General features: G+C 46.1%; 1 protein-coding gene across 2 annotated transcripts in view; it reads right to left on the reverse strand.

Annotated features, from left to right (window-relative positions):
* The window catches only part of EPS15 (epidermal growth factor receptor pathway substrate 15), a 76311-nt gene that overhangs the window by 23323 nt on the left and 36323 nt on the right, over positions 1-16665 (reverse strand). For both annotated transcript variants that reach the window (XM_069981593.1, XM_069981594.1), the window contains exon 12: positions 12100-12185. In XM_069981593.1, the coding sequence (XP_069837694.1) occupies positions 12100-12185 (86 nt within the window). The remainder of the gene's footprint in view (positions 1-12099; positions 12186-16665) is intronic.

A 16665-nucleotide genomic window follows, 5' to 3' on the forward strand; every position in this document is an offset into this window, starting at 1 on the left:
CTCACTGTTGCTAAGGAGAGAGCAGCAAATGCAAAGTGCTGAGGCTTTAGGTGGGAGGGGAAGCGGCAGACGGCAAACTGTGCGTTAACTCTATGTGCCGGGAGACCATCACCACTGCTGCACTGCCCGGCAGGATGACTGCATATACAGAGAGATACGGCCCGGCAGGATGACTGCATATACAGAGAGATACGGCCCGGCAGGATGACTGCACATACAGAGAGACACGGCCCGGCAGGATGACTGCATATACAGAGAGATACGGCCCGGCAGGATGACTGCACATACAGAGAGACACGGCCCGGCAGGATGACTGCATATACAGAGAGATACGGCCCGGCAGGATGACTGCATATACAGAGAGATACGGCCCGGCAGGATGACTGCACATACAGAGAGACACGGCCCGGCAGGATGACTGCATATACAGAGAGATACGGCCCGGCAGGATGACTGCATATACAGAGAGATACGGCCCGGCAGGATGACTGCACATACAGAGAGACACGGCCCGGCAGGATGACTGCATATACAGAGAGACACGGCCCGGCAGGATGACTGCATATACAGAGAGATACGGCCCGGCAGGATGACTGCATATACAGAGAGATACGGCCCGGCAGGATGACTGCATATACAGAGAGATACGGCCCGGCAGGATGACTGCACATACAGAGAGACACGGCCCGGCAGGATGACTGCATATACAGAGATACGGCCCGGCAGGATGACTGCATATACAGAGAGATACGGCCCGGCAGGATGACTGCACATACAGAGAGATACGGCCCGGCAGGAGGACTGCATATACAGAGATACGGCCCGGCAGGATGACTGCACATACAGAGAGATACGGCCCGGCAGGAGGACTGCATATACAGAGATACGGCCCGGCAGGAGGACTGCATATACAGAGATACGGCCCGGCAGGATGACTGCATATACAGAGAGATACGGCCCGGCAGGATGACTGCACATACAGAGAGATACGGCCCGGCAGGATGACTGCATATATACAGAGATACGAGAGATACGGCCCGGCAGGATGACTGCATATACAGAGAGATACGGCCCGGCAGGATGACTGCATATACAGAGAGATACGGCCCGGCAGGATGACTGCATATACAGAGAGATACGGCCCGGCAGGATGACTGCATATACAGAGAGATACGGCCCGGCAGGATGACTGCATATACAGAAAGATACGGCCCGGCAGAATGACTGCATATACAGAGAGATAAGGCCCGGCAGGATGACTGCACATACAGAGAGATACGGCCCGGCAGGATGACTGCACATACAGAGAGATACGGCCCGGCAGGATGACTGCATATACAGAGATACGGCCCGGCAGGATGACTGCATATACAGAGAGGAAATTTACTGGGGGCTATCGCCTCACTAATGGGATTTACTGCACATAGCAGCCACTTCATTCACACGCCCAGACCTTATACATCAGTATCCATGTCCATCATGGCTGAATTATGCATGACTGATACAAGACATGCACGGCTGAACACTTTAAAGATAGTGTCAGGGGTCCAGTGCCCATCATGAAGGGGATGTTAAAGGGCAACTCCAGCAAAATTTTATTTTCTTTTAAATCAACTGGTGTGAGAAAGTGCCAGAGATTTGTAATTTACTTCTTTTAAAAAATCTCCAGTTTTCCAGTACATATCAGCTGCTGTATGCACTGTAGGAAGTGGTGTATTCTCTCCTGCCTGACACAGTGCTCTCTGCTGCCACCTCTGTCCATGTCAGGAACTGTCCAGAGCAGCAGCAAATCCCCATACAAAACCTCTCCTGCTCTGGACAGTTCCTGACATGGACAGAGATGGCAGCAGAGAGCACTGTGTCAGACTGGAGAGAATACACAACTTCCTGTAGGACATACAGCAGCTGTTAAGTACTGGATGTTGTTTTTTATTGGAAGTAAACTACAAATCTACATAACTTTCTGACACCAGTTGATTAGGAGTACCCCTACAAACAATCATTGCATTAGGTAAAGCCATGCCACCTGCCTGCAGAAGTGACTGGTTCCCAGTGGCTGAGATGTGCACTGGTACAGGAGCCCTGAGCAGTAAGGGTAGAGATACACAGCAACACAGGATGGCACAAAGGTTGTGCACCCAAAAATCGCAGCATTGCTAATATCACAACCCACGAACGGCCACAGCTGTGACTCAACAGTCGCAAGAAATCCACCATCGAGGTGCGTCGGATTCGCGTTTTGACAAGTTGTTGTGTGTATAGATTCTCCAGAAATAGTAACATGAATCTAATCTAACGGAAAGAAAAAAGCATAATGGTGCCAAATAGAGATTGGTTCATCTCCAGTGTCAATATACGTTCAATAGCTGCAACTTCTTCTCCCCCCACCCCGATTCACATGGACGTTCAGCTTAGACAAGCACACATGTATTCCCAATAGAACATAATTGATGATCGTGCCCGATACCTCTCCGCCCCCAGGGGAAGAGTCCAGAAGCCCCTGCACAAACTAGAGGAGTGGCGGCTTCCACTGAAAATTGCCAGCAGCTCAGACCATACAGGGTTAATATATAACAGCATGGAGGCGCTGTATATGCCTCCTCCATGTAACGTTCACCGCTCTGCCCTGACAGGGAGGTCACATACAATGACAATTAGCTGAACGCCGCCTTCCAAGTTCTAGTTTCCGTCGCTATATTCCAGGATTTTCTCCGGTGACAGCGAGAACACATTAGGAGAATGTCTGTCACTGTGCGTCAGGGAACAGACTGCCGAGCGCTGCCGCCTGCCAGTGTCTGCCACCGATGGGAACAGCCAAAACTGCACAGAAATCATTGCACCACTAAGTGGAATAACCACCAAGACCAAGAGAAGGCCAAGGGCATTATGGTCTATGTAACGTCTTACTGGTCCCAGGGTGCTCTATGTAACGTCCTACTGGTCCCAGGATCAGCTATGTAACATCTTACTGGTCCCAGGATCAGCTATGTAACGTCTTACTGGTCCCCGGGTCATCTATGTAACGTCTCACTGGTCCCAGTATAGTCGATGTACATTTCATTGGTCTCTGAATCAGCAATGTAAAATATTACTGGTACCAGTCTTATTGGTACCAGACTTACCACCAGAAAACGTATCCAGAATCACCTATTCTGTTCTACTGAGCACAGACCCCTCCCGTATATGCAGTGAAGCAGGTCCGCACACTAGGAATATAGGCCGTGTCCTATTTCATAGCCATAGAAGTCTTTGGGTGTTTTTAGGATGGCAGCCTGAATGATACCGGGACCAGAACCTTAAGGATTCATATTGGATTATTTTATAAGTAAACTGGTTATAATAAAACTCTTTGAGTTAGTAACCGTCAGTGTTACCATCCAGATCCTAGAGTATCGGCTAGGTCTTCTGCTCTTGCTTTCTACATAAACTTTCCCCCATCTCGCTCCTCCCCTCCATCTAATCACAAGCAATGGCTGCGCCCTCTCTCCGTCCCCCTGCCGCTGCCTTGGGGTCACCTGTGATTCTAAAGGCCCTATTCCACGGAACGATTGATAATCGTCCCGTGCAATGGAAGGCAGTGATCGGCCGACATCGTTCATGTCGGCTGATCGTTGCGTTGTTTGTCTTTCAAACATGTTGAATGATCTGCTGCCATGGCTCCATGGAATAGGAGCGGCGGCAGCAGACCACTGCGATATGCTATGGGTTGCTCGGACGATCTAGTGATCACCCGGGCAAACCCCCCCCGCGGCCCCTCCCGCGTAGAATAGCAGCGGCAGTGTGCGGGAAACGAGGAGCTAACGAGCGCCGACAGCGCTCGTTTGCTCCTCACTGTCAGCCCATGAAATAGGGCCTTTACCTTTTAAAACGCAAATGCAGACCCCGACCACCTCCTGCCATCCACTCTTTTCTCACACGACTCCACAAAACTGCTGGTACTTACTCATCATCTCCCACTTGTATTATAACATCCTCCTCTCTGGCCTCCCATATAACAACCTTGCTCCCCTCCAGTCTATCCTTACCTCTGGCAAGGGCTCAGGGATGGCAGGGGGAGCGAGGCGGCATTGCAGCCCTCAGCAGACCAGGAGCGCTTCTCTCTATATGACAATTTGCACAGGAGAACAAAAGCAGTTTTTCATGTCCTAGTGTCAATCCCTCCTTGGACTGTGTAAGAGGACCCTAAGAATGAGCAAGAAAAACAATACAATAGGGAACCCTCCTGTATAGTCACTAACGTCTCGTTATGACCTCAAACAGGACCAAAGTCTAACCTGAGACGCCCAACCCCGAGTCCTGCAAATCCGCTACCCTCTACACACTCACCCGTGGGTATCCGCAGAGCGAGGACACGGCGACTTTAAACAATCGCTTACGGCGCGCAGCATGTTATTGGTCAGCACCCACTGTCTACCCTCATCCGGGACAGAAACATAATTAAACAATAAGAGGATCGGAATGAGATGAAAGTCGCCTGGCGAGCAGAAAACAACAACAGGCACGCTTCTGGCAGCCGTCCCCGCTCCTTCTAAGACGCATAATCCTTCAGAGACTTCGCTCCAACGCCAAGGAGAACAGAAACATAGCAGGAAAAATGTGGTGGCTTAAAGGGTTAATGAGTCCTGGGGACGATGAGATGTGGGCATTGTAAATCCATCCTCCTCCGCTCTCCTCAGTGGGCATCAAGGGCGGCACGGGGGTGAAGACATCATCGCACATCACACAGGTTAATTGTTACCTAATACCCAGGAGGCAAAGGACGGAAATAGCAGCTGAGTGTGAACTGCGGAGCCTAGATAGAAACTATATACTATATACAGCGTGATACCGGGACCTATAGAGAGAGGATAGAACCATACACTAGACGCAGCGTCACTGCGGAGTCTATAGAGAGAGGATAGTACCTACTGTATACACAATATACAGCGTGATACCGGAACCTATAGAGAGAGGATAGTACCTATACACAATATACAGCGTGATACAGGGGCCCATAGAGAGGATAGTACCTATACATAATATACAGCCTCACTGCGGAGCTTATAGAGAGAGGATAGAACCTATACACAATATACAGCGTGATACCAGGACCTATAGAGAGAGTATAGTACCTATACACAATATACAGCCTCACTGCGGAGCCTATCGAGAGGATAGTACCTATACACAATATACAGCCTCACTGCGGAGCTTATAGAGAGAGGATAGAACCTATACACAATATACAGCGTGATACCAGGACCTATAGAGAGAGGATAGTACCTATACACAATATACAGTATGAATTGCAGAGCCTATAGAGGATAGTACCTATACACAATATACAGCCTCACTGCAGAGCCTATAGAGAGAGTATAGAACCTATACACAATATAAAACATGATACCGGGGCCTATAGAGAGAATATAGAACCTATACATAATATACAGCCTCACTGCAGAGCCTAGAGAGAGGATAGTACCTATACACAATATACAGCGTGATACCGGGACCTATAGAGAGAGGATAGAAGCGATACATAATATACAGCGTGATACCGGGGCCTATAGAGAGTATAGAACCTATACACAATATACAGTGTGATACAGAGGCCTATAGTGATAGTGAGGATAGAAGCTATATACAATATACAGTGTGATACAAAGGCGTATAGAGAGAGTGAGGATACAAGCTATATACAATATACAGTGTGATACCGAGGCCTATACAGACCCCCCCCCCCCCCCCCCCCCCCCCCCTCCTTCCTATACTCCACTGTCCGGCATATCTTGTATGAGGAGGGGAGGAGAGAGAGCATGTGGTTACAGACCCCCCCCCCCTCCCTCCTTCCTATACTCCACTGTCCGGCATACCTTGTGTGAGGAGGGGAGGAGAGAGAGCATGTGGTTACAGACCCCCCCCTCCTTCCTATACTCCACTGTCCGGCATACCTTGTGTGAGGAGGAGAGGAGAGAGAGCACGTGGTTACAGACCCCCCCCCCCCCTCCTTCCTATACTCCACTGTGCGGCATACCTTGTGTGAGGAGGAGAGGAGAGAGCATGTGGCAGGGCCTGGAATGATCCTGCAGGAATATGGCTGCCAGGGACAGGACTGTGAAGAGGAGCAGCAGGTCTGACAGTGAGTGATTATTGTCAGTATGTCTGTCTGCTGGAAGTTGTAAGATAGAGGGTGGACTGTGTAAGAGAAAGCACCGAGCCCCCACCACCCTCTCTGATGCTGTAAGTTTTATTGTAAGTTTATGCCTTTTAGTCAATATCTGCGCCCCCCTCCCCCCTGCAGCATACAGTACATGTTCATGTCTCCCCCCTGTGCAGCCACATACAGTACATGTCTCCCCCCTGTGCAGCCACATACAGTACATGTCTCCCCCCTGCAGCATACAGTACATGTACATGTCTCCCCCCTGTGCAGCCACATACAGTACATATATCCCACCTGTGCGGCCACATACAGTACATGTATCCCACCTGTGCAGCCACATACAGTACATGTCTCCCACCTGTGCAGCCACATACAGTACATGTCTCCCCCTGTGCAGCCACATACAGTACATGTCTCCCCCCTGTGCAGCCACATACAGTACATGTCTCCCCCCTGTGCAGTCACATACAGTACATGTCTCCCCCCTGTGCAGCCACATACAGTACATGTCTCCCCCCTGTGCAGCCACATACAGTACATGTCTCCCCCCTGTGCAGCCACATACAGTACATGTCTCCCACCTGTGCAGCCACATACAGTACATGTCTCCCACCTGTGCAGCCACATACAGTACATGTCTCCCACCTGTGCAGCCACATACAGTACATGTCTCCCACCTGTGCAGCCACATACAGAACATGTCCCCCACCTGTGCAGCCACATACAGTACATGTATCCCACCTGTACAGCCACATGCAGTACATGTATCCCACTTGTGCCTCAACAGTGATTAAGGGCCCATTTGTTCTATCCTCTATTAGTGCTGTTCTGGGGTCACTTCCACACTGAGCTATATATTCTAACCTCCCACACAGCATCCAGTGTATAATGCACCCAGGACCCTCCAAGTACAACAGCTGCAAACACTACAACTCCCAGCAATTACTGAAGCCCTCAGGATGTGCTGGGATTTGAAGTACAAATAAGCAGACAACTCAAGGGATTGTCCTCTCGGAAACTACAACTCCCAGCCTTCTCTGAGAGCTTCATAAGTGTAAGGCATTCTGAGAGTCGTAGTTATTGTTATTCAGGCAGCTGTGGTCACAAAATACATCAGTCCAAGAAGGGACCAGGTCTGCATGTCACTTCTGATGGGTTCTTTATTTGGGTGCCCCCCATGATAAGTTCTATTGGTGGCCACAGGTACCCCAGCCCCCCACTGGGGCCTGCACAGACTGCAGTACAGTCCTATAGTGGGCCCTGGCATCTGTGCTATAGGGCCCTCCTGAGAAACCAGGACACATGTACCGGATACCGAGGTGTGTATATGTGTGCGACTTCAAGGCAGAAAGGTGGACAAACAAATGGGCCCAAACACATTTTTTTGCACAGGGGCCCTTTGCAGTCTGTGTCCGCCCCGGCTATATACAATATACAGTGTGATACCAGGGCCTATAGTGATAGTGAGGATAGAAGCTATATACAATATACAGTGTGATACTGAGGCCTATAGTGATAGTGAGGATAGAAGCTATATACAATATACAGTGTGATACCAGGGCCTATAGTGATAGTGAGGATAGAAGCTATATACAATATACAGTGTGATAAGCCTATAGTGAGGATAGAAGCTATATACAATATACAGTGTGATACCAGGGCTTATAGTGATAGTGAGGATAGAAGCTATATACAATATACAGTGTGATAGAGCCTATAGTGAGGACAGAAGCTATATACAATATACAGTGAGATACCGGGGCCTATAGAGAGAATAGTACCTATACATAATATACAGTGTGATAGCAGAGCCTATAGAGAGGATAGAAGCTATATACAGTATAAAGCGATATATATGGCTTTGTCCATTATAAGTCAGGGCTACTTGGCCACAGAACAGCAAATCACAGGGGTCACAATTTATCGGCCACTTATATTGTGGTCAATAATGGCACAATCATGTGAGACCTGCAACCATAACCATCTGGATTTGTTGCCACAGTCGTCTCTCGGTTGCATCAGGCTTCAGACTGCAAAGTAACAATAACACTGGCATCCACATGACGCAACGTCGCACCCTGTGTGAACATATCCTAAATCTCCAGCATGTCAGCTTCTGAGACGGCTGATGTAAACAAGTACCTGGAAGGCTGTATCTGCAACATTGTAGCTTCTCTGTAATGCTGGAAGGGTTAATCACAGTGCTATCATTAGCAACTTGACCTCAGAATAACCCTCTCAGCATTACAGAGAAGCTACAATGTTGCAGATAAAGCCTGCCAGGGACTTGTTTACATCAGCTGTCTCAGAAGGGAGGGGGAAGGAGGGGGAGACAGAGAGAAAAGCTCACACACAGATTTTTGTGTCTTCAGCAGAAAGCAGCAGCTGAGAACTGGGGGGAGGAGACTGAATAGATAATAACAAGTATGGAAGGAATTGTTAGTCTCACCATGGGCAGCAAAATATCATAAGTTATGTCTGAGTGGAACACCCCTTCAAGCTAAGGCATTATGGGAATTGTAGTTTGCAAAATGCAGTTATATAAAATGTATGAACACAAATTGAGCAATAAAGTACAGAAAGTACAAGAGATGACTGCAAAAAGTGACACATCACAACAACCTTCTGTCTTCACAATCCTGTGTATCATCGCTGGGTGTCTCAGAGTTTACCACAGAAGACAGATTGTCACCCTAAGGCGTCACTGGGCGGCAGCTACTGTGCGAGTGGTGTCACGTACATGAAGTCAGGAATTATCAGCAACGTCTTCTACTTATCTGGGTTGTCAGTAACCCTGTACAGTCTCAGTCAGTGCTATTACTACAGGCCAAGCTATAAGGTATATAAGCAAGAGTAACTGAAGGTGAAGAGCATGAGAAGACGATGATTTATAGTAGAGAATCACTGCTAATACCAGAGGTGACAGTCATCTAGATGTCATGTCTGAGGGCACCCGGGGGCGAAGAGCTGAGAGTAAGGACAGGATAAGCCAATAATGGGCTCCATAGACTTACTATAGAATGATATGGGGAGAGAAGAGCACAGCTATGCGCTTCTCCTGACTCATTCTTTAATTGTGGATTTTTTTTCCAATGCTCAGTAAGAACTGTAGGAATATGAAGAATATTTTTGCCAAGCTACTGGGCTACAGGTGGGCTATAACAAAAACAGGCTGTACCCAGTGAGCGATGCTCTGAGGATTCTGACAGCGAGAGCAGATTAACAAACCAGAAGGTGTGCGCTCTGTCGAGGTCTCGCTGGGTGTTTGTTAGAGAGAACGAGACGTCCCTCTGAGACTCTGTAACCAGGGAGATGAACCATTCAGACTGTCTCCGGGCACACAACAATTCCTGAACTATTCTCTAAGAGCAAATAACGGAATGGCTGACAGCGACATGGTGGCTCCATGGGAACCGGTAATGTACAACAGACCTGCAAACTCAGCCCCTCCAGCTGTTTTAAAACTACAATTCCCAGCATGCCTGGACAGCCAAAGCTAAAGCTTTGGCTAACATGGCATGATGGAACGTGTAGTTTTGCAACAGCTGGAGAGCCACACGTTCCCCAGAACAAAGACCGGACACCTACAGAAAACCAGAAATAGTCTCCAGCACTTGCTGAAGAATACAACTCTGCTGTGGTATTTTTTTCACCCAGTGTCTTGCATCTGCGTCTTGACACTTTTTATGGGGTAACGAAGGTTTTTGCACTATTCATTCACACAGGTTAAAGGGGAACTCCAGCAAAAGATTCTTTCAAATCAACTGGTGTCAGAAAGTTATACAGTTCCTGACATGGACATAGGTGGCAGCAGATCCAATATATCAAATGAACAGCACAGGTAAGCAATAGAAAAAACGTAAGAAATGGAGTGCTCGTCTCACCGGATAGGACCCTTCCGTCCGGACACAAATCCAAAAAAGACAACTGAAGACAGCACCTCTCAGTGAAAAAATGTGATGTCTTTATTCACATCCTACTTCCGCGGAAGTAGGATGTGAATAAAGACATCACATTTTTTCACTGAGAGGTGCTGTCTTCAGTTGTCTTTTTTGGATAGGTGGCAGCAGAGAGCACTGTGTCAGACTGAAGAAAATACAGCACTTCCTGCAGGACATACAGCAGCTGATAAGTAATGGAAGACTGGAGATTTTTAAATAGAAGTCAATTACAAATCTATATAATTTTCTGAAACCATTTGACTTGAAAGAAAACATTTTCACCGGAGCACCCCTTTAACTGTTCATGGATCTCAGTTCCTAGACTATGGACAGAACAGGAAAAATGTATTGCTATAAAGTGTCCTGCTCAAAAGCTCTGACTGGCCTCAGATCCTCACCAATCATTAGAGCGAATGGGAAGAAGCGCAAAATTTTGTGCTTCATTTCCCAGCTGGGTGCAATTTCCAGGGGGCCCCTGATGAAGGGTGTTCCGAAACGTACGTCGGAGTTTCCAGTGAGCCACACTCCACTTGGTTAACTGTGTCATTATGTGTTATTCTTTTGCCTTGATTTGTGTGCAGCCTGTACTCATATGGATACATTTTTGTATTTTTGCACATCCCTCTCCATGAGGATCTACCTGTGGCGATAGCATTAGGGATTACTGCAACTTACTTTATACCAGGGATGTCAAACTCAGGCCTTCCAGTTGTTACAAAACTACAAGTCCCATCATGCCTGGACAGCCAAAGCTTTAACCTGGACAGCCAAAGCTTTAACTTTGGCTGTCCAGGCATGATGGGAATTGTAGTTTTAAACAGCTGGAGGGCCTGAGTTTGACACGTCTGCTTTATACTGTTTTGGCAACTGCAGGTATTTGTGCAATTCACAGGCATTATAAAGTGTCACTATCATTTTTTTTTTTTTTTTTTTTGCAGAAATCTATAAAGCAGGCAATTTTAAAAAACATTGTAATTGGGTTTATTAGGCAAATATGCCATTATCTGCATCCAAAAAGCCTCCCCCCCCCCAAACCCCTTCTCTCTCTTATTCACTACTCATTATCAGGAAATCTAGACTCCTTTACATCAGTCGAGCCCTGTGTAACCTATGGAGAGGGGAGGGGGAGGAGGGAGATTAGTCACCAGCAGAGAACAAAGGATTAAACAGTGTGACCTGTGTGAAAGCCGGTATTCAGAGGTCAGTTCTGACTTCAGAGGAGATAGCCCGGTGATGTAGCTGTAAACTCTTTGTTATCCTGTTTTGGTGCCTCATCTCCCTCCACCCCTCCCCTCTCCATAGAAAACCATGAAGACAGGGGGGAGAGCTTCAAACTGCTTTTTCATGATAAAAATGCATTTTTCGGCTAATAAACCCAGTCACAAAAGATTCTTAAAATCGCCTGTACTGTTGATTTCTGCAAAAAAAAAAAAAAATTAAACGACAGTGACACTTTAAGTGGATTTATGTCTGGCTGCTAGTTCACCATTTATTACACCTGCAGGTAATGTGCAATTCACAGGCATTTTGGTTTTAGGTCTGGCCGCTAGCTTACCATTATATTGTCTGCTTTTGCACTTTTTCAGCCAAAATAGTATTATTCTTTTGGTGTATATAGTGTCCAGCTCTATACAATATACTTATCTGCTTATCCAGTGAAGTTTGTCGTCTCTTTTCAACTGTACTTGTCTTCCTCTTTTCCTCACATTGAATACATGATTTTTCTTTATATATTGGTGACTTATTCATTTAACAAAATTACATATATATTTTTTGCTAATGAAGATTGATATGTTTTTTTTGTTTTTGTGTGTGTGTGGGGGGGGTATTCTTTTTTTAGGTGTATATTGATTGATTTGGCAATCCCCTAGTGGGATCCAATTCTCTCTAGCTCTCTAGCACAGCACAATCCCGTTACCCTCCTTAAAGGGTTTTCAGGAGGCAGACATTTTCCTCTTATTGGCATCTGTGCCCGAATTGTAACAAAGTGAACCTTAAAAAAAAAACAGCACTCACCTCTGTAAATCCACAATCTCATTATTCAGGGTATCCAGCTCCTTTATGGCAGAGAAATCAGAGACAGGACTGGGGGCCGATGGGATCTGTAAAGTAATTAAAGGGACGTTAACCACGCTTCTTGTTACAGAGTCGGATCACATTCCTGATCTATAAGGGACACAGCAGGGGGAGTAGGATACACAGTGAGGATGGATACAGGACTGGAACACGTAGCACAAAGGTAAATGGTACACAGCTGGTAGGGATCAAGACTTTACTTCTTATAAAATGTGACAGACAGTCCCTACACCTGTCCCTAGGTCCCTATGGTCGGTCACATATAGAATGTAAGGTAACACACACTTATAGAAGGACATATTATGACTGCAGTGAGACTGATCTAACAATCACCATCAATCTTATCTTCTGGCTGATGTATCCCAATCCTTCAGCAACATCTTATCCCTGTGACACAGACGGCTCTGCTATGTGATGTGTGCACAGTGAGGGGAGTATACATGGAGGGCAGCTCACGCGGGCTAAAGAAAGGGAGAAAAGCACATACAAGGCAGTGTGCAGGGGTCCATCATATAGACTGTGTAAAGAGAAGGCAGAGAATCTATAGGAAAGCTCCAGACACAGGAACGTAAAGTTAAAGGGGTACTCCGGCGATTTTTGTTCTTTCAAATCAACGAGTGTCAGAAAGTTATATTGATTTGTAATTTACTTCTATTAAAAAATGTCCAGTCTTCCAGTACTTATCAGCTGCTGTATGTCCTGCAGGAAGTGGTGTATTCTCTCCAGTCTGACACAGTGCTCTCTGCTGCCACCTCTGTCCATGTCAGGAACTGTCCAGAGCAGGAGAGGTTTTCTATGGGGATTTGCTGCTGCTCTGGACAGTTCCTGACATGGACAGAGGTGGCAGCAGAGAGCACTGTGTCAGACTGGAGAGAATACACCACTACAGCTGATAAGTACTGGAGGACTGGAGATTTTTTTAATAGTAGTAAATTACAAATCTTTATAACTTTCTGACACCAGATGATTTGAAAGGAAAAAAAATGATTAGAGTACCCCTTTAAGATTCTAATCTGCTGTTAGTGTCCCTTTAAACATATTACAGAAGCGTGGCGATCCTCCCATGCAGCAGTCACAACTAAGGCAATGGTGGCCTTTCATGCAGAGTCATGTACTGCCCCCGCAGACCCCACATTAGGCAGAGTACACAGTAACATCCTTTCAAGCAGAGTCTCTCTAATCCAAAGGCGTCAAACTTGCCGCCCTACAGCTGTTGCTAAACTACAATACGCATCATGCCTGCACAGCCAAACCTTTATTCTAAAGCCATAATGGGAATTGTAGCTTTGCAACAGCTGGAGGGCCCCGAGTTTTACACTAGCTCTGATCCTATGACGGCTTAAAGTGTAACTGTCATGTAAATGTCACTTTGTAGTGATCAATAAGTATCAATAGTACAAGGGATTGTAAGAAACTCTGTAATAGGTTTTATTAAGCAGAAGAGTTTCCTTCTGTGCTCAAAAAGCTGTTTTCCTACCTCCCCCCCCCCTTACTTCAGAAGAAGCAGGATTTCTGTATTCATCATGCTCTATGGAGAGGGGAGGGGCCGAAGGGGATGAGGGAGCACAGAGAGGAGAAAAGGCAGCCCTGCACAGCACATCATTCTGCAATGTTCTCTCACCAAGCTTCCAGATAAGCACTGACCTTTCTGACCTGTGACTCCAGCGTTCTAAGTGCCCAAACAGTCTCCAAACTGTACAGCTGCTTCTCTGCTCTCCCTGCTCACTCATCCCCCTCAGCCCCTACCATCTCCATAGGCTATAATGGACACAGCAGAACCAGTCTTTACTTTGCTCCTCTGAAATGTAGACGGCTTTGCCTGGTAATGAGCAGATAAGTGGGGGGGGGGGGGCTGGGAAACAGCTTTTTGAGCACAGAAAGAAGCTTTTCTGTCTAATAAAACCTATTACAGAGTTTCTTAAAATTTCTTGTACTATTTACACTTTAACACTGACGACTCGTCAGCTTTTTCATTGATGTGAGAAGCTGATAAATGTCAATGTGCTCTGGAATGAAGGGTATTTTAGCCCATAACACGGTACAGGTGATCGGGAGACTCAGGCTTTGGGGTATGGAACATAAATCAAACAGAAGATTGTAGTAAAGAGTCTAACCTTGCGCAGCCAGAACAGGAAAGACCAGAGTTAGGAATATTAGAGCAAGGCGGAAAGCAGATGGAGGCAGATGGAAATAAAAGAGTCCAGCAAGCTAGAATAGAGCAAAAGAAAGCAAACCAGGAGAGTCCATTAGTGCAGGCACAACACAAGCCGCCCTCATGTAAGCCTAGGCACTGCCGTAAGGTTAGGCACCTCCTCCTCACAGCTAACAGAGTACAGAGGGTTATACACCTTCTATACATACAGTCCTATGAACAGGCATTAGTAGTACACCCAGATGCTTTTTATGGGAAGTATATACCCGTTCCCCCCAAGCCGTGAAACAGTAAACAAACCCATAGTCACGTGACCACCCCCCCAGTCTGTGGGGTCTTCTAGGCTTGTTTATGGTATGTGGAGGCTGTAGGAAAAAAAATTATATCAACTGGTACCAGAGATTTTTTATTTACTTCTATTGAAAAATCTCTAGTATTTATCAGCTGCTGTATGTCCTGCAGGAAGTGGTGTATTTTTTCCAGTCTGACACAGTGCTCTCTGCTGCCACCTCTGTCCATGTCAGGAACTGTCCAGAGTAGCAGCAAATTCCCATAGAAAGCCTCTCCTGATCTCCAGACTGGAGAGAATACATCGCTTCCTGCAGGCCATACAGCAGCTGATAAGTACTGGGAGACTGGAGGATTTTTTAATAGAAGTATATTAGAAATTTCTGGCACTAGTTGATTTGAAAGAAAATTATATTTGGTGGACAACCCCTTTAATCCCTGCCATATTTGCAAAGGCCCCACCCCTTTATTGAACACTTCAATAAAGTTTAACTTTTTCTTTTAAATCAACTGGTGTCAGAAAGTTATATAGATTTGTAATTTACTTCTATTAAAAAATCTTAAGTCTCCCCATACTTATCAGCTGCTGTATGTCCTGCAGGAAATGTTGTTTTATTTTCAATCTGACACAGTGCTGCCACCTCTGGCCGAGACAGCAACTGCCCAGAGCAGGAGAGGTTTTCTATGAGGATTCATAGAAAATAGAGAGTTCCTGTCTCGGCCAGATATGTCAGCACAGTGTCAGGCTAAAAATGAAACAACATTTCCTGCAGGACATACAGCAGCTGATAAGTGTGGGGAGACTTGAGATGTTTTAATAAAAGTAAATTACAAATCTAAATAACTTTCTGACACCAGTTGATTTGAAAGAAAAAGATTTTCACTGGAGCACCCCTTTAAACAGTGTGGTGTAGTGCGCAGCGTTCTTGTGCATTTTCCTCAGGATATCTGTTCCTAGATCTCTGCTTGCTGTCAGTGAATATGAGTCATTTCTAATTACTGCCCTGATTCTATATAACAGACACATGAGCTTCGCTTGTAACATCTCTGGTTGGCAGCAATGCATGAAACCAGCCGTCTGGCATGGAATAAAAATAGAGGTCCAGCCTCAAACATATCATACATAGAGCGACAACCTTCTCTATACGCTGCAGCAGTGGTCGGGTTTAGTGCTTAGGATTCTCCATTGCAGGTAGGGTTAGACTTGCAGCTTGAGCTATGATTGCTCATTCAACCATAATTACAAACTGCACTTATATACCGGCTACTAGTTATAGGGACAGTGTCATCAGACAATGACTTATTGTATCAATAATGATTTTATGTTAAACATATATTTTTTTAAGAATTTTTGGTGACATTCTTCCTAATTTTTCCATTTTTCTATCTATATTATAAAATAATCCTGATATCTTGCAGTTCTCATTCTCACTTGGGGATAAATCTAAGCTGAGACTTCCTGTTGTGTCTGTGGTGATAAGAGGAGGCTGCAGTAAAGTGATCTGTACAGCATTGCAGCGTCATGTGACACCAGTAGATAGAGGAGACGATAGCAGCTCCCTGTGGAATCACCTTTTCACAGGTCACAGAGCGCGCTCAGCAATGTCTCACATTCATCTCAAGGGGACAGAATCTGTCTATTGTCGTCTATGTCCATGAGTCTTGCTGTAAAGCATGTCACTAAATGCTCTTAAGAACAGCCAGGCAAGATGGCCGCCCCCATAACAATGTACAAATAGTTAAATTAAACTATAACGTAAAAGTCAGAAAACAAACAGATTAGAAAAAAAAAAAAAAAAAACTACTTTGACCAGCCCCAGGACCCCCACCAGGCTTCAGGATCTCCTGTGCTGCCGACATCACGACCCGACTGATAGAATGGCCGTTCAGTCAGTCAGTTACTGGGCATGACGCAGTTTCAGCCACTGATTGGCTGAGCGGATTGTCCATTAGCCAGGAGGAGCATTCTCCCTCAAGTAATGATGTCATCACAACTAAGGGGGAGAATGCCTTCCAGCGGGGGGTCCCGTGATTGATAAGTTGGCAGATCAACGGCACAGGGAGAG

This window comes from Dendropsophus ebraccatus, chromosome 8, assembly GCF_027789765.1.
Source record: "Dendropsophus ebraccatus isolate aDenEbr1 chromosome 8, aDenEbr1.pat, whole genome shotgun sequence".
Taxonomy (NCBI): Eukaryota; Metazoa; Chordata; class Amphibia; order Anura; family Hylidae; genus Dendropsophus; species Dendropsophus ebraccatus.